Below are 27,705 nucleotides of genomic sequence, written 5' to 3'. Positions count from 1 at the left end.
AAATAATTATTGAAACACCGTTTTCTCAGAAATTTTAAATTGTGCCTCAGCAAGTGATTGGAACGCTACTGAGAGAATGTTAAACAGAACCAGATTTTTGGAAAATAAAATACTTGTGCTCACTGCTTAACATTGGCTGCCTGTCACCCACAGGAAGGCCTCACATGGTCAAGCTCTTGATTACCTCTCCACTTTCCAACTTTGATCTGCTTCGATTCCCTGTGACTAAGCATTACACTCAGGGCAAGGGAGCTTTTAGTACTGGAAATCTCTGACTTCTGCTATTAGGGAGTAAAACAAGTTACTTGGTTTTAAATTAAAACTGAAAACTTACCTGTTTAGTCTAGTCTTTTCCTTAGCAGCATGTAAATCTCCTTGAATGGCCAAGGTTGTTATGGGGATATATAAATATAGCTGGCAAAGTCAATACAAAGGGTTGTTAAAGGGGTTAGTGCTAATACAATATAGGGGCTGTACAGTAGATATAAACTAATTCCATAAACCAGGGCTATTTGTACTGTAGAAGATACAGCAGTGAAGATATTTGTATTTTCATTCAAAATTATATCTGGTATACTTTTACATATCTGTTATACTTGCTTTTATTTGATAATTTCATCCTGGGAGTGAAATTCTTTACATGAAATATTTTCTGTCAATAAATAAACTGAGGGCTTTCTTTAATGTTGTACCAGTGCATGCCAGGTAACATGTATGTGTTTCATCAGCAAACAACATAGATTGGCACCCAACAAATCAATCTGAGAAAGTAAATACAGGCTTTTGATTGTAATTTCAAGAAGTCTGACACGTAAAATGTAAACAGGCAACAAATCAGATAGCTCACATTACCAATTGCATACCACGGCAATACAAGATGTTGATATCAAAGCAAACTCTACATTGGACAACAAACAAAGAAGAGAGACTTGTTAACAATGTCAGGCAACAAGGCAGACCTACTGTGTGAGGGACTTTCAATTTAATTAAAAAATAAACATCAGGGAATAATAGAACATCTATGAGTTTACAGCCATAAAATACCATGGCTCATTGCAGTCTCAAGTAAATTGAAGAAGTCAGAGCATTGAACTTAGCAGGGTGTTTCCAAAAAGCTGCTTGATAGACAGGTGGATTGCAGCTTGAACTGTTCCATAATCAATTATAGAAGTATAGCATGTATTGCATGTGTTTGGATACACAGTGACTAGTGAAATGACCACATGCCACTTCTGGATAAAATATTGAGAAAAAACGGATTAGTAAAGATATACCAGGAACAGAGAACAATTTAAGTGTACCACTTTTTTTTAATTCAATATGTTGATATGTGTGTATTTTTATAGTTGTGTGGTAGGACACCATATTTACTAGAACGATGGGACAGAATATATCTGATTTAAATATCAACCAGAAAAATAATTCTCTAATACAAACCAATGAATATATAAATATCACACATACAATTCATCCCACAATTAAACTTACCCATTTGGTCCAAATATGAGTCACTCTCTCCTATGGTTGTAAAGATAGTCCAGTAGGCCTCCTACTAGGTATAGATATCAGCTACAATATTATAAACTGCAGGGACAAAGGCTGAGGGGTTATTTCTGAGGGGAAATAGGTATTGCTCTTGACAGCCCACTTCTACACAGGACAAGATAATGGGAGGAATGAATATGAACCTGTCCTAGGGGAATACAAGAACTAGCCTTCTTAGTAAATTGATTAGTCCACAAACACAATCTAGAAGAACTAAACATCGTTATGCTGTATTACAGTATCCATATGTTGGGAACAAAATAGCTGGTTTATAAGAAAAGGGAAACATCAATAAACTAATTCTGTATTTTGTAGTGCAATGGGCTATCTATGTCAAGGAGGTATACATGATAAGAGTAATGAGGAATGAGGGCCCCTAATGTGAAGCCACTCAATCAGGGGAACCATCCAATGGTGATTCACAGCTAGCCCTTGATAAGTCAAATCCATCTTGAAAGGACATCCCAGAATTAGTCCAATTACCAAGAGAATTCATTTTTCTATTTGGGTTAGCCGAGGATCCAATTATTCTTGGGCATTTTGTGTCTTCTGAGACCTCAAAAAATTAACTACATTTTGATTAGATAAGGGAATTGAATAATTATATTTGGCACAATACTGTAATCAAAATAATTAAAAACTGTTGCATAAACTATTAGATTTTAAATTGTACTGACCTCACTTAGAATATAAATTTGCTTATGTTATATCAATGTGAATAATCCTTATATTTAAAGTGAAACTGCCTTATAATTGATATATTTTAAGTTAAAATACATATCTGTTGAAATGTTGACGTGTTTCCAAAGATTCATTAATTCATTAAATAAAAATAAAAAAACATACATTGAAGCGCCGGGGGTGTATAACAATAAAGGTCAAGACCGCATCCCTATTACATTGACCTGAATTCAATTGAAGTTTATAGCACTGGTGGCAACAGCACCACACACAAAACAACCACAAGACACCCTGGATTTAAATAAGAACCCATTCTCTCAGTTGTTTCCTACCTGTTTCCTGTTTTATTATTTATTGTAAACCATCAGAAATTGAGACACACCAATGAGAAATTCCTGTTGCAGGGTCAGGAACATCACAGGCCAATGCAAGCGGCAAAGAGGAAACTCTGTAGGCTGAGGAACACAGAGGGTATAGTACATGTTTTTACTTTATCTCCCCCAGTAGTCTGTCTATGAACTTGAATGCCCTTCCTTTCTGCCTGGTTTCTATCAAACCATACTATTCTTTCATGCTTCTGTTTACTGACCTAAAGGTGTACTGTATTATACTATCATAAAGCAAAGTAAACTTTTCCCTTTCAAGATGAAGTGTGCTATGTGCTTTGCTTTTTTCTCTCAATGACAACCATTCAAGAACATAGTCCCAACTGTGTAGTACATATTTGTTGAAAATGTGCTTTTACTCTGTATTCAGACTGTGCTGCCTCTATTGACAACCCCTGATATAAACCATCTGTCACATATTTCCACACACAGACACATGAAACCTTTGGAGAAGATTCAAAAAAATAAAGTGATGTCATAAATCATAATAAATAGATTATATCATTGATTGGGTCTGGAAAGATGTGTTAGGAATTATTCAGGGATTTATCTATAAATGATCCTTCAGGTACCTTTTAGACAATATACTGAAGTGAAATGGAAATCACTGATAATTTGGGGGTCACTGGATTCAAATATTGGTACCACCCAAGCACTCTTCCAGGAAAGGGAGCAATACTGTACCCCTGAGCAAAGGGAAAACAATTCTATAAACAGAACAGTAGGGTAATAACAGCAGTCTTGCATGCATATGAGCAGAGCTGTTACTTGGTGCATTTGCTAACCTAGTACTTACATGTCATTGTACCTTTTTTGATGTGCATGCAATTTTAAATAAATGGGTAAAGAGCTAATAGTTCCAAATTAGATTGAGACTGGCAGTCAAAGAAAGAAGCTGATTCATAGAACGCATTACCAATTCCAGACGAAGCTATCGAATGACAGAATCTCATTTGAGTTTTAACTAAAAAGAGAAGATTTGTGATAATGTAACTTTACTGCTGAACAAAACCTTTTTGGCTGAGTATTGCTGCTAGCTAATTTGATCATAGCAGAGACTGCGGCAGGTAGAGATGTTTGCTCCACTGACTATTTTGTTCTGTTCATTTCACATTTAATTTACTTAACTTGATTAGAATCTATCCAGTTTACCCTCTGATGATACTTCCACATACGCTCAAAAAAAAGTTAAAAACAAACCCCACACTAATTAAGATTGCAAAAAAAATGATATGTTGGATGCATCCAAACTCTATAGAAGTGGCAAGCTCTATAATTTTATTGCTGTATCACTGTTCTTTTTGCTACAACTGATGCCCAGTTGGGTAATGTATTGCTTTTTAAGTGGACCTTTGGCTCAGTTTACTAACACTGTATGACACTGTGCAGCATGTGGGAGTACAGCAATCAGAGCTTTGCTGGTTTGAGTCAAAAAGCAGTTCATTGCACATTAATAACTTAAAAGATAAAATGAAACAATGGGTTCAGAAATGTAATTCAGGAACGTATATTTAAGATTATACTTGTGCACGATGTATGAAATGAGCTGTTATATCTAATGTGCCAATTAATAAAGCCTCAATATTTACAGCTGCTTCAGTTTTTTTATATGATAAACAGCATATGCAATTATTTAGAATAGTTCAGAGCAATATTGCTGTCAAGTTTTATTTATTTTGACTTGACAGCAAGTGACTCCATGACTATCATTAGAATCCCCATAGATATACAAACACAACTCTATAGGTACTATGTAATGTATATTATTATTTTATTATTCATTTCTTAGCAGACACCCTTATCCAGGGCGACTTACAATTGTTACAAGATACCACATTATTTTTACATACAATTACCCATTTATACAGTTGGGTTTTTACTGGAGCAATCTAGGTAAAGTACCTTGCTCAAGGGTACAGCAGCAGTGTCCTCCACCTGGGAATGATCCCACAACCCTCCGGTCAAGAGTCCAGAGCCCTAACCACTACTCCACACTGCTGCCCTATATCTAATTAGCACCACAATAGTTTGACTCCGCAATTATGTTGCTTTGTTTTTCAAAAAGCCTGGTGTTTATTCAAATGTATATAACACTCAAGGTTGTTTCTGCCTTTGGAGCACAAAGCTGTTTATTTAAAGTAATACACATTAGAACCACAAAACCATGAGTACATATCCCTCAGACATGTAGTTATACTGGTAAACGTGCCCTGGATGAAACTTGCATCACAATTGATTTAGACAAAACGTATGTGCCGTAGTTCAGTTGAAACACACTATAAAGTATGTATACGTATGTAATGTATTTAGTGTTGTCATAACACTACAGTGTTGTATAATGCTCCATGGGCTCCATTGCAGTGTGTGGTACAGAGGACAAAAAAAGGTAATCAAAACATTTTTTTATGGCCAACAAAGAAAAAAATATGTATTTGCAGGTTGCCATGGCAACTCACTCAATGCCCCCCCAATGGAATTATATCTAAAATTCCTTAAAAAATGCCTGCAAATCCCCTTTTTATAGGCTCGGCATTCCAGACCCTCCCACTTATTTCTGAAGCCACCCCCCCTTTTATATATCAACCTAATCAAAAGCCAGTAAAAAACAACAAAAACTAAACAGTGGTTGAATATAGTGAAGGACTGGCACAACACCAGCTATCAGCAGCATAGAACCACCCCCCGGTGGAAAGCCATGCACATTACAGTATGTTTACACCACCACATTTTACTGTAAAATTATAGTTTAATTGCCAGATCATAAACAGGATTACTGAATCTGATTGCTTTGGATTATTATTATTTCTTTTTTCCGACGTCCATGCGAAAACCCTCTTAGGGGTCCAACTAAAGAGACAACAGTGATATTCATGGAGACTGTCAATGCATTTTCCCACAGTGCCATCACAGGTAGAGTTAAATTCAGTATAATAAAATGGTACTGGTAAGGGCAATTTACAAAAAAAAAAAAAGAGGGAAGAAAAATGTGTTTAGAACAGTTCACTTGCGCACCAAAAACTGTATCACACCTCATTACTTCAGTAAGAAATCACAATATAAAATACAATATTACATTAACATGATGGAAATAAGGTTGCAGTTTTTTAAAGGGGAAACTATATAATGTATGTACACAATGAATACCAGTTTTTTCTTTTATTTTTAAAGAGCCAGCATCACGCCTTATGTATTAGACTTTGCTGTTGTTATCCCGTGCTCCCGGTTCACCAGAAATTATTCCAGAATTATTAAATTATTGAAATGAAATTATAAAAAGCTTTGTGTAACTGCTGATCTCTTCCAAATCATATTGGCTGTGTTTACATGTTGGCTGCAATCCTGAAATTAGAATTAGCAGCAAGGTGAACCTAAGAAATTCGGAGGATTTGCCAATTTATTTTCACCCGAGAGACCATGGTGGAGTTAAAGTTCCCTCTTTGGATAACATCTGCCAGACACCACCTGAAGCAGCGAGCCAAACAACCTGCTGCACGGCACTGTCTGCTTCTGTGTTTGCTATCGCATATGTTCACATCAGTGCAGCTGCCATTATATTTCCATCACATTTGCAATTTTTTTTACCAGTTGAAAGGATGTTTTTCACCATCTGCATGTCACACTTACATTTTTGCATACCTGGATGCATACCTGGATGAAACTCGGTATGTACATCTGTCCATCTGTATGCTACACTTACATGTGTACATGTATCTTGAGAACACAAGAAGTTCTTCTACATATTATGAATCAGTAACTTTAAGATACTTTCCCATGCTACTAACACCTCACTGCTTACCTGAGGACATCTGGGTCTCTAAATCTAATAAGACCAACATGCTGTAAACCTCCAAACCCCCTGAAAACTACTGGAATGCAACATGATGTGACTCATTTTCACATTTGATTCATTTTTTATTTTTTTTAAAATGACTAGCACGTTTTTCATAGGAACTAAAATAAATTATTTGACAAATGTTTTGACTACAGTATGTAATGTACCTTCACTCATAAGTCCACATTTTGTTGGCTCCACTGAATGGCCTTATTAGCCAGATTTCACTTTATTTTGAAGCAGCTAGTATTCTGATTGAACAGTGACCAGACAGACCGGGATTCTACTTGCATACTTGGTTAATCACATCCTAAGTTAAAACAGCTGCATGGGTTAATTAATAAAAACAGAAATACATGTTCTCTTCCAGTCTGTAACATAACACAATATACAGTAAGTGATTTCATAAGCACAAGTCACTAGTGTCACATCTGATGCATTGCGCTGAGCCCATTATGCTCCATCATTCATACTCTCAGTAATTTACCGGTTTATATTAAAAGGTTGAGGTAATTTCAATGTTTAGAATGAAGTTCAGATAAAAGTTCAGAAGATGTATAAATAATTCATTTTTTGGATAATAATATAGTACCTGTAACCTTGTTCCATCCATCAAACACAGCCTGGATGTTTAGCAGAAAATATTCACATAGAAATTCCAAACTATCAGTTCAACAAAGAGGATCAGTGACCCATAATCCAGTTTGATTGAAATAAAAGCACTCAACACACTGTTAGGGAACAAAAAAAATAGAAAATTGGCAATGTCACAGGATTACACAAGTGGAAGGGCTGTCAGGCGGCAATGTAGAGAGACTCAGAGACAGACAGCAGGTGAAAGCGCTATGGCGTGTATTTATTAAACAAAACAAACACAACAAAATAAATAGTTTTAACAAAAACAGATCTCACATACACTTTAACAGAATCAGCGATCTACACTCTCCAGAATCCTAACACCAACAAAACCAGTGCTCTCAGTGCTCCCTTATATATACACCTGTGCAGCAATTTACACCCTCTTAATCAATTAAACCCTCCACCACATTCTCACATGTTTTTAAAGTGCCAGTGAATTAACCCTTTAATTACCCACCACCACTACAAAACACACATACACACACTATAAACATAGGGCAGTACCCTCATTCTGCCACATTCCTCCCCCCTTATGTGCGTAGCACATAAGGGCCCTCAACGGGCCACCTCCCCCCCCCCCCCCATTCCACAAGATTTGGGAGGGAGGGTGGGAGGAAATGTTGGGGACCAGCCAACCCCTGTCAAACACCAGACGGGCAGGGCCAGTCCTCCCCACTTGTGCACCCTGCCGTCTGGAGCCCGCTGGCCCCAACACTCCCCAGCACTCCTTCACCTCCATGGGGCTTTTGTAAGGGGGCGCCCGTTTAACCCCCGTGACTACCCCTGGACTTCTGTAAGGGGGTGCCAGTTTAACCCCCAGCCTACCCCATAAACCCAGTGTCCTTATTGTCCCTTTTCGGGTCCCTCCTGGATACCCGTCAGGTGGCCCAGGCAGCTTGACCGCCCCTAGCGACACAGGCACTAGCTTGGGTCCCTCCGCTGGCGCTGGAACTACTGGCGCTGGAACTACTGGCGCTGGCGCTGGACCCTCCGGAACCACTGGCGCTGGACTCTCCGGAACCACTGGTGCTGACGCTGGACCCTCCGGAATCACTGGCGCTGACGCTGGACCCTCCGGAACCACTGGCGCTGACGCTGGACCCTCCGGAACCATTGGCGCTGGCGCTGACGCTGGACCCTCCGGAACCACTGGCACTGACGCTGGACCCTCCGGAACCACTGGCGCTGGAGCTGGACCCTCCGGAACCACTGGCGCTGGCGCTGGACCCTCCGGAACCACTGGCACTGGACTCTCCGGAACCACTGGCCCTGACACTGGACCCTCCGGAACCACTGGCACTGGTGCTGATGCTGGACCCTCCTGAACCACTGGCACTGGACTCTCCGGAACCACTGGCACTGGACTCTCCGGAACCACTGGCGCTGACACTGGACCCTCCGGAACCACTGGCACTGGACTCTCCGGAACCACTGGTGCTGACACTGGACCCTCCGGAACCACTGGCGCTGACGCTGGAGCCTCCGGAACCACTGGCGCTGGCGCTGGACCCTCCGGAACCACTGCCGCTGGACTCTCCGGAACCACTGGCGCTGACGCTGGACCCTCCGGAACCACTGGCGCTGGAGCTGGACCCTCCGGAACCACTGGCGCTGACGCTGGACCCTCCGGAACCACTGGCGCGGGACCCTCAGGAACCGCTGGCGCTGGCGTTGACGCTGGACCCTCCGGAACCACTGGCGCTGGACTCTCCGGAACCACTGGCGCTGACGCTGGACCCTCCGGAACCACTGGCGCTGGAGCTGGACCCTCCGGAACCACTGGCGCTGACGCTGGACCCTCCGGAACCACTGGCGCTGACGCTGGACCATCCGGAACCGCTGGCGCTGGACCCTCTGGAACCATTGGCGCTGAAGCCATCGGAACAACTGGCGCTGGAGTCTCCGGCACGGCAGGCAACTGCACGGGACCCTCCGGCGTGGCAGGCAATGGCATGGGACCCTCCGGCATGGCAGGCAAGAGCACAGGGACCTCAGGTGGAGCAGCAGACAGGAGCACAGGAACCTCAGGTGGCGCAGCAGATAGGAGCATAGGAACCTCAGGTGGAGCAGCAGACAGGAGCATAGAAACCTCAGGTGGAGCAGCAGACAACACAGCAACCTCAGGTGGAGCAGCAGACAGCACATCAACCTCAGGTGGAGCAGCAGACAGGAGCACAGGAACCTCAGGTTGTGCAGCCAGCGACACTGGTGATGTTGGCCATTTCTCCTGGGACAGCACTTTCTCTCCGCCGTGCCCTCCTCAGCAACATGAACAATGGTTGCTGGGGAATCCCAACATCACACCCCTGCTCCCCCAAAAAAATTTCGGGGGGGGGTGTGTGGCTTCAGCTCCTCCCATATCTTCTCTTCCAGCAACGGTCCCTGGTTTTGCAACAACTCCACCCCCTCTGGCTCTTGGGCTGGCAACGGCTCCACCCCCTCTATCTCTCGGGATGGCAACGGCTCTGCCCCCTCTGGCTCTCAGGATGGCAATGGCTCTGCCCCTTCTGACTAATTTGCTGGTAATAGCTCTGCCTCTTCTGGCTTATGTGCTGGCAATGGCTCCGCCTCTTCTGGCTTACATGCTGGCAACGGCTCGGCCTCTTCTGGCTCATGTGTAGGCAACGGCACAGCCCCCTCTGACTCTCGAAACTGGCAGCGGGGCGTTGGGTGGTCGCCCTCCCCACAATCTAGGCACCACCACTTCTGTTTCTGTTTCTGCTCCACCTCCTCTGGCTCTCGAACTGAACGGCGGCAGCTCTTGTCTTGCTTGTTGGGTGTCTTGCTCTGATGTGCCTGGGCAGCCACTACCTCCTCCCAGCATGGGAAAATGAAGGGCCACCCAGACCCCAGCTCACCAGCCGCATGACACCACTCCTCCCCCTCAGATTCTTCCTCTTCCTTGTGGGGGCATCGCGTGCTGCAGTGCCCGTACTCCCCGCAGGAAAAGCACCCTCCTGGGTCCCCCACGGCCTCAAAGAAATTTTCCAAGGCGTTATCCCAGAAGGTCTGAGCTGCGATGGGGTCCAGCCATATTGTGCTAGCTGTTGCCGTTGCTCTCTTTCGCCGTTGTCGTTGTCTTTTTCCCATTTATTTATTTATTTATTTACACCTACTCTGCTCCGAGTCTCCAGGAGGCACTTTAATCACACCGCTGCCACCACAATGTCACAGGATGACATGAGCGGAAGGGCTGTCAGGTGGCAATGTAAGGAGACTCGGGAGACAGACGGCAGGTGAAAACGCTACGGCGTGTATTTATTAAACAAAACAAACACAACAAAGTACCCTCATTCTGCCACAGGCAACTACCCATAATTGAATGAAAGCTATTCCGATTTTCGCTTAAGACTGGCACATTTACATTATTACCTGTCCTGTACCATACATGGAATATATACCATATTTATACATTATAATGTATAATGTTTGAGAGTTTGTTTCAGAGTTCACATCATTCCTTTGTTGAATGTCCATGTTTATTTTTTTTTTATATATAGTGCGCTTCTATTGGGAGCGGAAAAAAATGGCCTTGGTTTGTTTCTAAAAGCTATGTCATAAAGAAACTCTTATGACATAGGAAGGCATATATTATATTAGAATTATATTTTTGCACATATCCATGCATGAACATGAAGAATACAAGGATATATTCATTGCAACAATATACTGTGACTTACTGTTGCATGATATATATATAAACCAAGGGGAACAGTAAGGAATGGAAGGTATCTGAGGGCGGACGTTTTGAATGGAGGTTACCCTCACACAAAATGGCCGACAACTTCACCCGAAATGGCCGAACGACACACAAACGCCAATGGTGAAATCTGCCCAGAAACAGGACCCAGAATGAGGCTCAGGGGTGGGTTGGGAACACCTGCAGAGGGTGTGGCCAGCCCACATAAATAGGACTGGTTTGACAGAGAAAGAGAGAGAAGTAGGGAGAGACACCTGTGTGGTGTCTGTGAGCAAGAGAACAAAGAATTCTAAACCATTTGACAACCTGTGTCTGACTTGGACTAGATTATCTGCTTTACCTGAGAACCTGTGTTGTTGTATTGTTATTCGACGATCCCTCTGCCTGAACCTTGGAAGACAATAAAAGTGCAGGTACAGTCCTGTTTAACCCTGAACTGCTGTTTAGTGTGGTTGGTGTGGTATCTCAAGCCGATTTGTGTACAAGTTTGACTTGCGGACCTCACTTTGTCACAATATATATATATATATATATATATATATATATATATATATATATATATATATATATATATATATATATACATATACAGTACTGTGCAAAAGTTTAAGGCAGGTGTGAAAAAATGCTGTAAAGTAAGAATGCTTTCAAAAATAGACATGTTAATAGTTTATATTTATCAATTAACTAAATGCAAAGTGAGTGAACAGAAAAAAAATCTAAATCAAATGCATATTTGGTGTGACCACCCTTTGCCTTCAAAACAGCATCAATTCTTCTAGGTACACTTGCACAAAGTCAGGGATTTTGTAGGCATATAGTCAGGTGTATGATTAAACAATTATACCAAACAGGTGCTAATGATCATCAATTCAATATGTAGGTTGAAACACAATCATTAACTGAAACAGAAACAGCTGTGTAGGAGGAATAAAACTGGGTGAGGAACAGCCAAACTCAGCTAACAAGGTGAGGTTGCTGAAGACAGTTTACTGTCAAAAGTCATACACCATGGCAAGACTGAGCACAGCAACAAGACACAAGGTAGTTATACTGCATCAGCAAGGTCTCTCCCACGCAGAAATTTCAAGGTAGACAGGGGGTTCCAGATGTGCTGTCCAAGCTCTTTTGAAGAAGCACAAAGAAACGGGCAACGTTGAGGACCGTAGACACAGTGGTCAGCCAAGGAAACTTATTGCAGCAGATGAAAGACACATCATGCTTACTTCCCTTCGCAATCTGAAGATGTCCAGCAGTGCCAGCAGCTCAGAATTGGCAGAAAACAGTGGGACCCTGGTACACCCATCTACTGTCCGGAGAAGTCTGGTCGGAAGTGGCCTTCATGGAAGACTTGCGGCCAAAAAGCCATACCTCCGACGTGGAAACAAGGCCAAGCGACTCAACTATGCACGAAAACACAGGAACTGGGGTGCAGAAAAATGGCATCAGGTGCTCTGGACTGATGAGTCAAAATTTGAAATATTTGGCTGTAGCAGAAGGCAGTTTGTTCGCCGAAGGGCTGGAAGCGGTACACGAATGAGTGTCTGCAGGCAACAGTGAAGCATGGTGGAGGTTCCTTGCAAGTCTGTGGCTGCATTTCTGCAAATGGAGTTGGGGATTTGGTCAGAATTAATGGTCTCCTCAATGCTGAGAAGTACAGGCAGATACTTATCCATCATGCAATACCATCAGGGAGGCATCTGATTGGCCCCAAATTTATTCTGCAGCATGACAACGACCCCAAACATACAGCGAAAGTCATTAAGAACCATCTTCAGCGTAAAGAAGAACAAGGAGTCCTGGAAGTGATGGTATGGCCCCCACAGAGCCCTGATCTCAACATCATCGAGTCTGTCTGGGATTACATGAAGAGAGAGAAGCAACTGAGGCTGCCTAAATCCACAGAAGAACTGTGGTTAGTTCTCCAAGATGTTTGGGCCAACCTACCTGCCGAGTTTCTTCAAAAAACTGTGTGCAAGTGTACCTAGAAGAATTGATGCTGTTTTGAATGCAAAGGGTGGTCACACCAAATATTGATTTGATGTAGATTTTTCTTCTGTTCACTCACTTTGCATTTTGTTAATTGATAAATATAAACTATTAACATGTCTATTTTTGAAAGCATTCTTACTTTACAGCATTTTTTCACACCTGCCTAAAACTTTTGCACAGTACTGTATATATATATATATATATATATATATATATATATATATATATATATATATATATATATATATATACACACACACACAAATTACACTGTTGCTAAGCATATTCGTGGCTTCAACTAGACAAACAATTCTTCAAATTCAGCTGTTCAATATAAAACATATAGTTAAACATATTTTCTTTTCCATACATTATACTTGTTAAATAAACAGAATACTCCATGAACGCTCACAGACTGCTATGGTTATTTCACTCATGAGGATAGCCGTAAACAACCCACTCAACCACTTCAGGGTCATGTGGATTATTTGTCTATCCTCATTCGTGGAATAATTGATGAGGATATCCGAAAAAGCCACTTTCTTAAAATGTAAATGAAATAAATTACATATAAACATTTTTAAATATAAATACTGTATTATTTCCTGAAAACAAACACTTCTTTCCTTGTTTGTAAATCTGGCACTAAATTTCACGTTCTGTATACCATAATGAGCAAAAAAAATACAGCCTATATACCAGATAAAGCAAGTAGATGGCATGACACAGTCATGGGCAAGTGGAAACTGCTCATAAAATGTATGCTATTACATTGTTTTTATTATCTAGCAAATTATATATTAGGATTGCTTCATGAAGTAATAAATTAAGCAAAAGGTCTAACTAATTAAGGGGCAGTATATCTTTATTACAGCTTCAGTAGTGGTTGACAGGGTGAGAAACAGTGCTTAGTTCTAGTTATCAAGTCTAATAATAATTTAAAATAGTATATTTTCACAAATATTTTAATTGCATTCTGTAACAAAAGCATAAAACATGTCTTAAAATGTTAAACTGAGTGAAACCCAGAATAATTAAAACCGCTAAGCATGTTCTGTTATAGCAGACTTTTGTATTTTTCTGTTAATTTTCAAGTATCCTAAAGGAAAAGTGGTGTCTGAATTTTCTGCATACGGTACCCCATGTCTTAAGGCTGGTATGCACAAGTGCATTAGGCATGGGAGCGCCAGAACCACAGCCACAGAGCCACTGTTCAAAACATGTGAATGCAGGGGACCTTCACAGGAAGTGCTGTTAGTTATAGCTCAAAAACATTTACTACAGAACTATAGAACTCACAGCTGAATTGTGGGCAATTTGAGCCTCTTTGCTCCACAGGAATTATAGCAGGTGGACTTAAAATGGAATGATCAGATTTCTGACTTGGCAGACCTCAAACTACACCAAAGACTCTGGGTCAACATATTGTATGGGATTACAACAATCATTTCATTGATAAAAACAAAACATATTGTACATTTAACAAAAGTTATTTATTTATCGATTAAGTAATTATTATTGTATACATTTATATCCAGTGTCCTGGGAGGAAGATTAGACAAAAGTATACTTTTTTTCCCCTCATAGCATTAGAACAAATAACACATATTCATATTTACCCATTTTTTGATAATTTCATGTAACAAAGTTTTTAGACATCTTAAATAAGACAATGTAATGCATACTAATTAAAGTTAGTACTTTACATTTTTGGAAGTGTGAGCGTCTTTTAATTGTACATATGTTTTGTTCTATTCTAATATACTCTTGTATTATTTTGTGAAAATAAATAATTTGTTTTTACTAGCAGAACAAAAATAAAATCTCTGCCTCTATATTTCGAGATCGTAAGTACAAATGCAATAGATCTTTTGAGCACAAATGCGACAGGTCCTCAATCAGTTTTCACCTGTTTCTATATTCCAGTTGAATCGTAATTTGGAGTCTTGTTTCAAAACGACAGGTAGACAAAAGCTACCCCCATTCTACATGCACTATATCTAAAAATACAAGAGCAGATGGGAAACATGTATTTAGAATGGTCATGGAAATCACTTGTTAGGAACCATAAATACAGTATTGTGTTAAATAGGTTAATAAAGGCTAATTTAATATTTAAATAAAGAATTATCAGTTGGAACACATAAAACACATTTATGAACAATAAGCCTAATTATTAAATGGGGATTGTGGGTTATGTTAAGAGACAAAGCAGACAAGAAAATCAATAAAGACATCTGACCCAACCTCAACAAAAAGAAAGCATTAGAGCAGAGCTTGCTTATAGACACTGCTAGAAGAAGGACGTTTTATTGAGAAGCGGAAATTGAAAATAAAATGAGTGCTGCATGCAAAAATAAATAAATAAAAGGGAACTCACTCAGCAGCTTGAACTGTAAAAACACCTGTGTCTTAAATATACAGTGTGAATTAGGGCAGCCATGTTTATCAGAATTCAATTGGGGAAAACAGAGCAGGCAATAGCAGAGGTAAAGTAAGTAGGTGTCAGTGGAATATGACAGGTACAGGTAAACTTTAAATAGAATGCTACTTTTATTATATGATCTGCTTTAGACATCGTACTTGTCTCATATGAAAACATAATGATATACAGAAATGATTCCCAGGACTGGAATATATTGAGTCACAAGTGGTTTGGTTAAATACATATTAAGCAAGAAATAACAAAGCTGTACATACTATATCAACACATTGAATTATTCAGACTATTACAGTATATGCAACATGGAAACTTTGGTCAACTGGTTATTTATACATATATTACAGTATGTGATATAATGTGTATAACATGACAAAACATGATTCAGTGTATATAGTGGGCTTAAGACATTTTAGAAACAAACAAAAAAATCTTTATTGCAACATTTGCATGTGTCTAAGTTATTTTATGCATTTTATAATTAGGGTTTCAATGTTTTCAGCAATTCTTATTTCGATGTTCAGCAAATTCTTCAAAAACAACAATTCGTTTCATATTTAATTTGAAAGTAAATTTAGAATACAGTGTTGACAGCAACCCTGTACCATCATAAATTCTATTTTCATCAGGTCTGTATTGTCAGAACTACAGTTCCTCCTCCAGGAGCACCACTGTACCTTCTGCTATTCAGTTATGAGGTCCTTTCCATGAAACTGTGATTTTAAACTTGATGTCCCTGCTAAATTTAAATAGAAGTACAAGTGTCGGACTTTGTTGAATTCATAGAACACGGAAACACATCAAACGACACTGTGTTACATTAACATACAAAGTGCAATGTTCAGCTTAAATCTGGAGCAGTGCATTTCTTGTTCATTTTAGAATAAACTCCATAATATCTATGGTTTGATTATTAACACTGAGTTGCTATATGTATTCAATATAATATATGCACTGTAACTTGTTCTTTTTTGGTTTAATATTATTGTATAAACAGACATGAAAAGTGGCATGGTCAAGGCCATATAATGCAATCTTTTTTATTTACATTTTTAACAGACTTCTGTTTCAGTTTTCATACTGTAAAATAATCAGATATCTCAGTATGTCTTTAGTGAGTCTTTAACTAGAAAAAATAGCTGGACATTTCAAATATGGTGTGTTAAGTGCATTCATCAAATAAGTGCATACGTTATATAAGGGAAGCTTTAGGTCCTAACAGAAATACTGAGGATATTTTAAGACGTACAAAAATAAGTATATTTTAGATTCAGACTAGAAGTAGTCTTGGGAGAGGTAACAGTTAGACACATTTCCTTTCACACCACAGTTGCCAGTAGTGTGAGGAGAAACCCTGCTTCCAAGATGTGAAAACGGCAGTACAAGAACCTGGGAAAAAATAAATCCTTGTATAAAAAACTATCCAAGCAAACCAAAAAATAATAAAAGCTAGCAAGCCCCTCAGACGACGTCAAAGAAAAAAAAAGGAGTAAATATATATCATCTATTCTGGCTCAGTACAACTAACGCACAAATTATGGAATGATGTTAAACCTTTCTAACTTCAACAGACATTAGTCACCAGGGTCATGGAATTGAATATGAAGTCTTAAATTAGCTAGCCATTTGAACAAATGCAATCCAGCATCCTCGCAGTTCTGTCTGGAGCCACAGCACAACGCAACAATCATTAGCAAACATCGTACCATAGTGATACATCATCACCTGCAATGTGACATTCTCCAGAGACACTCTGGTCTAAAGATGGTACGTTCCCATTCCTGTAATAGTGGTGTTAATGTACTGTCTATTGCATAGATCATTCTCACGCAAGCACACAAACCCACAGTACACATTCGACAAACAATAACATTTTAGAAATGAAGATAAATCCATTTTTAAATCTAACAGGCAAATAAGGGGAATACACCATTTGAAAAAATACTATGATTTCTTAATGTCAATAACTTTTAATTAGGCAATACTTACAAATGAGTTTCAATAAAGGACATATACAGGGTTAGTAAAGATTAATGCATAGTACAAGTGTTTGGTGTCAGCACCTTTCTGGAAATGTATTTCAGTGTATGGTATCTAGAGATGTACTGTAATTGAAAACTGAGAACTGCAGTTAGGAAGCTACAGTAGTGGACTTGAAACGCTATTTCAATGAGCTGCATAGTGTACCATGTTTGTGTTAAATGAACACTGTTCAGGTCAGTGCTTTATTGCTCTTTGTGTTATTTTTGTTTGAGTTTGTCTCATGGAGAGAGAAACTGACAAGCATGGCAAGGGGAGTGAGTCCTGGGGATTAAGCTATAAATCTCTGCATTATGGGTAAGTTATCTCATTTGATTCTTGAAATTTAGTTTTAAATTAGGTAAAACTGCACATTATGGACAGGGCTTCTGATTTTCGGTTTTAACCGATAAAACTTGATTAAACACCCCCAATACAAAAAAAATGAAATCGGTGGGTAGCCAATAAACACCGAAAAACACCGGAAAAACTGTGGAAATGGTTAATCAATTCACGTTGACTTTACCCTTTTCCCACTAAAAAATAACACCTACTACAAAAATAATAATAAATACATTTCCCAGTGCTGCTGGGCAATGTCCCGCCTTCCTGACTTGCATCTATCATTGATTCGTTCTGAATACTTTAAACCCGCCCCAACCATTGAGTGACAGCACATTCCTACATTTCTATTGGCGACTCTGCTTGCATGATTTAAAACGAGATTACAATCAGGATAGAGGCTTGTTTCAAGCTGTATTACAGTTAAGAAGATGCAAAAAATGCCTCCAGACAAAAACCCCAGAAGAATGTGCACATGACCGTAGGGATTTCGTTGTGGAAGACAGCAATGGAAAGAAGGTACAACTTAAGTGTGCAAGTACTGTCGAGTTACTACTATACATATTTTGACAGAAAAAAAAATGCTCAAGCATTTTGGAAAGTAACTGAAAACACTAATTTCATACAGTCTATCAAAAAACAAAAGCCCTGAAAAAAAACGATTTACATAAAACTCGAAAATAGCTAAAAAATAAGCACCAAAAAATACAATTAATAAAACCCGAAAAACAGAAGCCCTAATTATGGATAATCCCATTTTAATGTTGCATAATTAAAACCTGCTGTAATAACACCACTTTAATTAAGTTCAGAAGGATGTGGCAAAACATAATAATCCATGATATATTGACTAATTTAATAAAATAAATAAGCTAGGCTTATTAGTTCTATTACCAGAACAGTTCCAAAAAATAAATTATAGTTGAATTCAGTTGGGAAATGCATACTGTTCCTTCAAAACATTCTTCTCTGCACCACAAATCCCTGCTTTCTTAAAGATTTAATTAATTCCAATCATTCCGGAATACCAACTATTTGGTCAATTACACCGGCTTTGTTTTGATGGAAATTAATTTCTAATAACAATTGGCTTATTAGTTTCTAATGTGTATATGCAATGTGTATATTTATAAATTATATTTAAAGAATCCATTAAAGGACTGGGTTTATACTGTATGGTATAAAATATAAATTTTTAAATTAGATGGTCCAGATAGCATATTTTATATCAGTGAAATTATAAAAAACAAAACAAAACATATATATATATATATATATATATATATATATATATATATATATATATATATATATATATATATATATATGTAGCCTGTTCCTTTTTCAATACATTAGTATTTATTAGTTAAATAGTTAATAATGTATTTATTAAAATAGCTTGATGTTATAGTAGAATTAACCTTGCATCAGAAATCAATCTGTTTAGTTGATTAAATGTGCAGTGAGTAGTTCAAGGGCTGTATTGACATGTAATAGTCTCCAGACCAGTTCAAATGTGGATTATAATGTCAAAATGGAAGAAACACAGTGTGCTCACAGTGCTTTGCTGGTTTGGACAACCAGGATTTTTTTTTGTGGCCATCAATTAAGTTAAGTCGAAAAAAATATAACATATTTGTAAACAGTGGCCATGGAGTCACATGTAAAGTGTTGCACAGATACAATGCACTAAAAGGCCTCAGCTTAGACATACTATAAAATAGTATTTAAACAAGATGTTGTTTATGGAAAGCAGGGGTGAGTGCCTTGGAAAGAGAGGACTGAATAACTGAAGCCCTGGGAAGAGATGGCTGAATGACTGAAGCCCTGGGAAGAGATGGCTGAATGACTGAAGCCCTGGGAAGAGATGGCTGAATGACTGAAGCCCTGGGAAGAGATGGCTGAATGACTGAAGCCCTGGGAAGAGATGGCTGAATGTCTGAAGCCCTGGGAAGAGATGGCTGAATGACTGAAGCCCTGGGAAGAGATGGCTGAATGACTGAAGCCCTGGGATGAGATGGCTGAATGACTGAAGCCCTGGGAAGAGATGGCTGAATGACTGAAGCCCTGGGAAGAGATGGCTGAATGACTGAAGCCCTGGGAAGAGAAGGCTGAATGACTGAAGCCCTGGGAAGAGATAGCTGAATGACTGAAGCCCTGGGAAGAGATGGCTGAATGACTGAAGCCCTGGGAAGAGATGGCTGAATGACTGATGTCATGTAAATGAATGTGCTGGTACGAAACTCAAGTTCAGTGATGGTATCGTGGCTGTTGTATTGGAAAGCTAAGGATTTCAAAAAATAAAATAATTAGTAATTAGTAATTTTAAAAAAATGTAATAAAATAAAAACTAAAATCGTTAGCAAAGCTAGGTATGTCGATGCTGCAACCCGTCACTGTTATCGTACCCATGTTACCTACAAGAGGTAAAAATTCCTAGCTTCTTGTTATTTCTCTTTAACATCACTTAAAAACCACTTGCAGGTTAGATAATGAAACCACTGTGCATGGAGGTGATCTTAACAATGAATTGAAATACAGGAGACAAAAAAAGAAGAGAGCTTTACCTGCTTCAGATACCCTAGGAAAACCTGACACCTTGTTTCAGTAGATCCAAACCAAGGTCCTGGAAGCTTTGCAAAAGCTTTGTTCACAAGGCTTAAATTTGAGCAAAATATACATAGATCCCAAATTATTTACTCACAAGTTACGTAAGACTGAACACATAGCATTGTTTGGTTTAGTGTTAAGAGGCTATGAAATCCGTTAGCTGGAAAGACATAATGTATGTTAAAGCATATGAATAGCACTTATTTAGAAGCTCATTAAATAAAAGAAACTAACTGGAATGAAACGATCGGTTCTAAAATATCAGCAGCATCGTTCACTATTACAAATGTGTTCATTTTTAGTGTGATCAAAGAGCAACATGCTGCTCAAACAGCTTTCTTTCAAGGTAAAGAAAATTGAATCTAAGGCATTCTATAAATGAATAATAAAGTCATGCTGTTACTTTTGAAAATGCCCATATGATACTTGATAGGACAAACACACTGGATAACATTTGTATCTCTGCACCACTAGCTGAAACATGCCAGGTTTTGTTTTCTGCTTACAGAAAGGCATTTACATTATATGAGTGATATTACCATACACTGAGAAGCAGTGTTGCCACATTAATCAAATTCAAGGTCACAAGGTTAGTCTTCACTGTAATTTCAGTGCCAGATGTGTCCAAAGTCTCCCCATCTTCAGTCTGTTGAGTTCGCTTTATATCGACATTCATCTTGTCTGGAATCCCTGCAGAGGCAAATAAGAACAGTGAAATAAGTGATTCCCCATTTCTGGCAGCAACAGAGCAAAGAGGCATTCAAATATGCAGAACACATGGATCACATCTTGGCTTCCCATTCTCACTGGACATGGAACAAGCAACAGGAAATATTTAATAGCATTGTTTAAAACTTGGGGGAAAAGTTTCAAGTTTTATAAAATGTTAAACAGGATTAATTGAAGGATGAAAAGCCCCTTCCCACGATATATTTTCCCAAGCAAGTTTGTTTTGCATTTGTAGTCTTGCTTTCTTCCCAACAGCTAACTAGACACTTGGGTGGGTGGTTGCAGTAGTGCATGCATTGTGCTAAACATGCTGTACTGAATTTAAAACATTGTGAACTGTAAGTGCATTCTGGCAACTCTTCCCTCCCTTTTCGTTATATCTATTTTTATATTTTTCCTCATTTTTCATTTTAGCTTTGTTTTGTAATAAGTTCATCTTTTTTGTAATATTTTCAAATCATAATACTTCCAATATGCCTGTAATGTTTCTGCACTTAATGCATTACAATGTTGTGTTACAGCTTGTGCATAAAAAGAGCAATTGCACAAGTGGAAGGAGATACATTGTATGAATTTCAGTATTCTGTGGTTGAGACTTAACATTGACATTTTAAGCCATTCTAAATGAATCTTTATGTGGACACTTTCCAGCACATGCATCAATCTTGTCGTACCCTCTGCTTGCCTACTTTATGTCAGTGTTATGTCACCAGCTAAACATACAATGCTTTTTAGTTAGGAAACATTACACAGTTTAACTTTAACTGTCAAAGCTGTTGACAAGCTTGTATGCATTTCCTGTATAGACTCCACTGAGTCTAAACCTAAAAGAAGCCATTGGAAATAAGTAACAGGCAATGTTTAATATTCGCCAGAGACATGTATGAGATGCATGTATGGATCAGCCAAATATTGCAGGCACTGCTGCTGCTTATTATGAAATTCCAAGCAAAACTGCAAAACAAATATATTTAATTTAAAGCTAAAACGTGCCAGTCTTACCAAATGTGCAAATGATGTTGTTAATTAGTTGACTGACTACTGACTTGAATTTAAGGATTGGGGTTCATAATGGCAATTTGACCTTTAAGAGAGCAGACATCATTAGATAGTAATGTACATATTATATTCATAAAGAGATAATTTAATGGCTGCTATTCATTGTATTTAGCATTTGGTAAAATCTATCAGACAGGTAATGGAGCGAGTATGGACTTTCCTGTTGGGAGCTTGCCTGTACAATATTTTGCCCATTAGAAGGTGCAATAACTGAGGCTGCTGTTAAGAATCCTTGATATCTGAAACACTGATACAGTAAACTTACAGTTGAATTTATCACTAAAATAACCAATCCCCAAGACAACAAGGTGTTCAGTTTCACCTGTATGAATGAATGTAATGCACTGTGAAATGTATATAAATGCATGCTCCACCAACCAAGAAAGTAGACATTGTGGATGTATGGCAAGATATTGCATTTTAAGATATCTTGAAATATTTAGAGATAGCTGTAAAATGTTTTGAGATATCTTAAATTAAATTTCTGATATCTTTAAATGATTTAAAGATATCTCAAAATGTATTTTAGATATTCTGTTTTAAGCTCCATTTAGAGATATCTGTAAATCATTTTCAGGTATATCTAAATATATTTTAGATATCTTAAAATTATTTAGAGATAACTCTAAATATATTTGAGATTTCGCTAAATGATAATTTGGCTTGCCATATTGCAGGAGTTATCTCACTACAGTTCATTACAAATGATGATGAGGAACATCATCATGCACAATCTTTTTCTTCTTCGTGTTATTTGCTATGCCACAATTTGTCTTGCTTTACAGCTTCAAATAGGATATGGTTATTCAATTATATCTAAACATTGACAAAGCAATTACATTAAGCAAGAAAAGGACAGACTATTAGCAAGAAGTCAATACATATAAAAATAGATCAAAACACTTGTAAATCGAATAAGTCATTTGGAGTTCTGCCAAGAAAACTTGGCATGCTGATAGATTTATTCACCTAGATTTACATTTTTAAGTACTGATATTTTTAAAATGCTGTACATTTTTATATAATTGTTTTTGGTAGTGTAAAATGAGACAGATCTCAAATGTGTAGGTCACATTTCATTATTAAGCATTATTATCTTCCAAAAATGGTCAGATGTTGAATATGCAATGCAAACAGTTGTAAACTTTTATTATTTATTTCTTAGCAGACGCCCTTATCCAGGGCGACTTACAATTGTTACAAGATATCACATTATTTTTTACATACAATTACCCATTTATACAGTTGGGTTTTTACTGGAGCAATCTAGGTAAAGTACCTTGCTCAAAGGTACAGCAGCAGTGTTCTCCACCTGGGATTGAACCCACAACCCCCCTGTCAAGAGACCAAAGCCCTAACCACTACTCCACACTTTTCTTGAACAAGGACCACAATCAAACCTGAATACAGTCGTCTGAAAAAAGTAATGAGACCACACTATAACTGTCACTGTAGTTCACAAATTAAAGTGAAGGGCAATGTTATATTCTCCTTTGGGATTCCACAACACTGAAAATATGAAGCTTGTGTGTCTGTCATAGTTTATGAGCAATTGCTCCAATAAATGGGCAGTTCATTCAGGGGGTGGATAAAGATTTTTTTCTCTTGAAAAATGACCTTTAAAATAAAATGGAGGAGAAAAAAACATCCGTAAGGTACTTTCCCTTTTATATTTGTGAATTGAGCACTCTGTTTTCACAGCACTGTCCTCAGCAGTCAGTTGAGTGAATAGTAATGGTCTGCACCTATGAATCTACTAGAGAATGCTGATTGCTTTTCAACGTGTACTTCTTCCAAGTAATACATTATGCACAGACAGGGTGGCACCACTTAAAGTAAACCTTGTTTGGAGCGTTTAATTTAGCCTCATCACTTCAGAAGTTAGCACGATTAGTCACCACAGAAGAAACTGAACATATCAAGATATTTTGAAAAGTAGTAATTTATCTTGGCTAATTGTTAGATTTAAGGAATGTTGAGTAAAAAAAAAAAAAAAAAGCGCCTAGATCGGAAGTGACAGTTAGGACTTTAGTATTATGCATTCCACTAATTTAATTAAACAAAAGTCATACACAGATATATATGTTGAAGCCACTTACTGAGTGCCATAACATCACAACAGTTTAATATGTGACAGGTGTCTTACATTGTATAGAAATTTAGTGTCATTATCTCTTGCGTATAGTATGAGCGCCACAGATGTATGTAATATACAATAAGGCTGCTTACTTTAGGGTTTTACTGAACCACCTCCAGTGTTTGCAAGGCTTCGTAAAAAGAAAATTTAGACCTGGTTTGTTGTGTGATGAATTACTCATAAATTTACAATTAGAGGGCAAACTTTGTTTTGAACACAATAAAATACACTAAGACTCAAGTTTGATCCTCAGCCTGACTACAGTTGCAACACCACATTCATTGTATTCTATTTTTTGGAGAAGAATTCCAAAGTGTAGGAATCACTAACTGCAAAATAAATATCACTACTATAGTAATCATGAAACAATTACCCTGGCCTATTAGCGGTAAATATCTACTGTAAATACATGTTTTTACAAGTTCAGCACAGAGAGAAAGCTCTAATATAAAAATAATTAAACTTGTTCAGCCCACATAAAAATATATATAAAAACACATTTATACAAATTCAGTGCAGAAAAAAAGTAATGTACTGCTATACAATTGGATCAATTTAAAAAAAAACCCCAAAAAACCATTAAATAAAACCATTAAGCTGGGGGGAACACAAAGCCACTGTGGCTTGGAACTTGGCTTCAGGTCACTGCATGTCACATCAGGGGAGACCTGGGATTTAATACAGCAAAGTTGCCTCAAACTAGGTCTCCCGGACTCCTGAAGCCAGGTTTCAAGTCACTGTTCCTGATAAAAGTGGCTATGTGTTCGGATAAACATGGAAAAAGTTAATTTTGTGTTGAAATGTCACCTGCAATTTACTGTATTTTATGTATGTATTTATTTTTGCTTTTGAAACCGGAACATGTAACTTTTATAGCTCTGAATTTAGGGTAACATACCTGGGTCATAAATTATTATTATTATTTATTTCTTAGCAGACGCCCTTATCCAGGGCGACTTACAATTGTTACAAGATATCACATTATACAGATATCACATTATTTTACATACAATTACCCATTTTTACAGTTGGGTTTTTACTGGAGCAATCTAGGTAAAGTACCTTGCTCAAGGGTACAACAGCATTGTCCCCCACTGGGGATTGAACCCACAACCCTCCGGTCAAGAGTCCAGAGCCCTAACCACTACTCCACACTGCTGCCAAATCAACAAAGGGATAAGGACACTCTGAAATAGGAAAGAAGATAGCAATGTAGACTTTTAGTTGTGACTGAATGAGAAATTAAAGTACAAAATTAATATGATTGCTGGGTATTAGGTGGACAATGAAGTTGATTTGAAATCAATGGGAGTTCAGTCTTAAACGTAGTGATCTGATTAAGCATTCAAAATCCTAAAAGGTATAGACAATGTCGACCCAGGGGACTTTTTTGACCTGAAAAAAGAAACAAGGACCAGGGGTCACAAATGGAGATTAGATAAAGGGGCATTCAGAACACAAAATAGGAGGCACTTTTTTACACAGAGAATTGTGAGGGTCTGGAACCAACTCCCCAGTAATGTTGTTGAAGCTGACACCCTGGGATCATTCAAGAAGCTGCTTGATGAGATTCTGGGATCAATAAGCTACTAACAACCAAACAAGCAAGATGGGCTGAATGGCCTCCTCTCATTTGTAAACTTTCTTATGTTCTTATGTTCTTATGAGCCTCTGGGAAACAATGCTTGATAGAACTTCAATACAATTCAGCAGCAACATTTCAAAGACAGGCAAACGAAAAAGTCAACAAATAAATAACAAGATATACTGTATAAGTCTATGCAGGCACTGTTACTTTGGTCTCATTTCTAAAGCTCCTGGTCAAAACTAACTAGTACTGGAAAGGATAAAGGAAATCAATGGAAACAATTGTATATGGTCATTATTTATTAATATAAAATGGCAATATGTGCAAAACTGCATCTATATATAACAGTATGCAAATAGAGCAGGAACACTGGGCATGATCTGCTTCTTAACTTCACTGGCTCTGCTGCGGACAACAAGACAAATGCTAATACAATTGTAACATAAATTCTAAACTGCCATTTGTAACAAACAGTTATAAAGTGTAATTTACTGATCCTGATGTGTGTCAATTATTTTGTGACACTGATTTTCCTTTAGACAGGACTAAAGACCTATTTTTTTTTTCAATTGTTGGAAAGGACTTTATGCAAGTATTTTATATAAATATTTATATTTAACAATCCAGTAACAGACGTCAATGGCTAAAAGGTCCACTTCAAGAATTGCTGTTCACATTCTGACAAACCACAACAATGTGTAGAGCAATAAAAAGATTTTTAGGTAGCTTGCTGATACTTTGAAAATTTTGTTTTTCTTTGGAAACCCATAATATGTTTTAAATATGTGAATATTTTTTTTTTTTTAGTCGCTTAATGGTGACATTTAAAATCACCAGTTATGGCGCATGATGGATTGAATCACAGTCAGTGTCAGTGAAGTCCAGTGAAGGGAATTAAAAATGACAGCACTCTTTCTATAGCTGTGTTGTGATGCTGCACATGTGCTATAGGGCCTATGATTGATGAATTCAAGGTTTGGATTCCCCTGATGTAAGTGACTTCCAGTAAGTAAAGAGCACATAGAGAAAGTGCACATGTAAAAGTACCAAAAATTAAAAAAATAAACTGGCATAGTACCATTACAGTACAAGCCATTAAAGGTATGGAGACAGTAGGTCTCTGGATAAAAGCTAACGCAATCATACTGTATGTTGTCCTGAAAGTGAGCACTTAAAGGATAGAAAGCTCAGCAGATGAAAGGATCTAATGCAATACAGTAATACAAGCCACAGTAATTTCAAAATGTGATATGTACTTCCCTTAGCTATCTCCTATTTCCTCATTAAAAAATAACTAGAAAATGGGATGATCTTAATGAGAACAGACATTATAATCATTTTTGTTTTTAAATTCTAGTATTAATTACCCTCTATTATGACAGCCACTTTCATACTGGCACACTTGATCTAGCCAATATCTTTCTCTTCCCCACTGTTAATTGTTCATTGATCTCCTGTTTGTCTTGGTTTTTCTTATTTTATATCAGTATAACACATTTTGGTTTGGGTTTATAATTAAGGCCTTACACTATCTTAGGATCTGTGTAATTTCCAAATATGTTCTCCAATTTAACTGATCTTCAGAATAAAGAAGTTATTAGCATGTTAACTATTGCCTAATTAGGCAATGCAAAAATAAAAGGACTTGATAAACAGAGGGGGTAACATTAGGTAACGTAGAATAACTGCTATAGTAGTTGGGCTCTGTGAATCCTAAGGATAGTGTGCAATGTAGGCACTATGTGGGGATTAAAAATGTCAATATTTGAGTAATCTGGTTTGATGTTTTATATATTAATTATTGCGAAGTACAAATACTGCCTATGTTGAGTCTAATCTGGCATTTGTTTGCTGTATGACTAAATTACAGACGAGCACAAGTAAACATGTCTAATTTATAACTAGAATTTTGTATATTTTAATTCGGATATTGCCATTTGAATACAAAGCACCCTTCACTCGGCAGCAAGGATACACAGTACTTCAAGCGCCCGAGAGAACAAAAC

At 38.0% G+C, this 27,705-nt stretch overlaps 1 protein-coding gene across 1 annotated transcript in view; it reads right to left on the bottom strand.

Annotated features, from left to right (window-relative positions):
• Window positions 1–18,906: 18,906 nt before the first annotated feature.
• The window catches only part of LOC117405486 (glypican-5-like), a 270,158-nt gene continuing 261,359 nt past the window's right edge, over window positions 18,907–27,705 (bottom strand). Inside the window, exon 8 of the mRNA XM_034008579.3 lies at window positions 18,907–20,876. Within this exon, the coding sequence (XP_033864470.2) occupies window positions 20,722–20,876 (155 nt within the window). The 3' untranslated portion in view covers window positions 18,907–20,721. The remainder of the gene's footprint in view (window positions 20,877–27,705) is intronic.

Source organism: Acipenser ruthenus, chromosome 9 (assembly GCF_902713425.1).
Source record: "Acipenser ruthenus chromosome 9, fAciRut3.2 maternal haplotype, whole genome shotgun sequence".
Classification (NCBI taxonomy): Eukaryota; Metazoa; Chordata; class Actinopteri; order Acipenseriformes; family Acipenseridae; genus Acipenser; species Acipenser ruthenus.
Note: the sequence above shows the minus strand (reverse complement) of the source record. Positions and strands in the feature narration are given on the sequence as shown.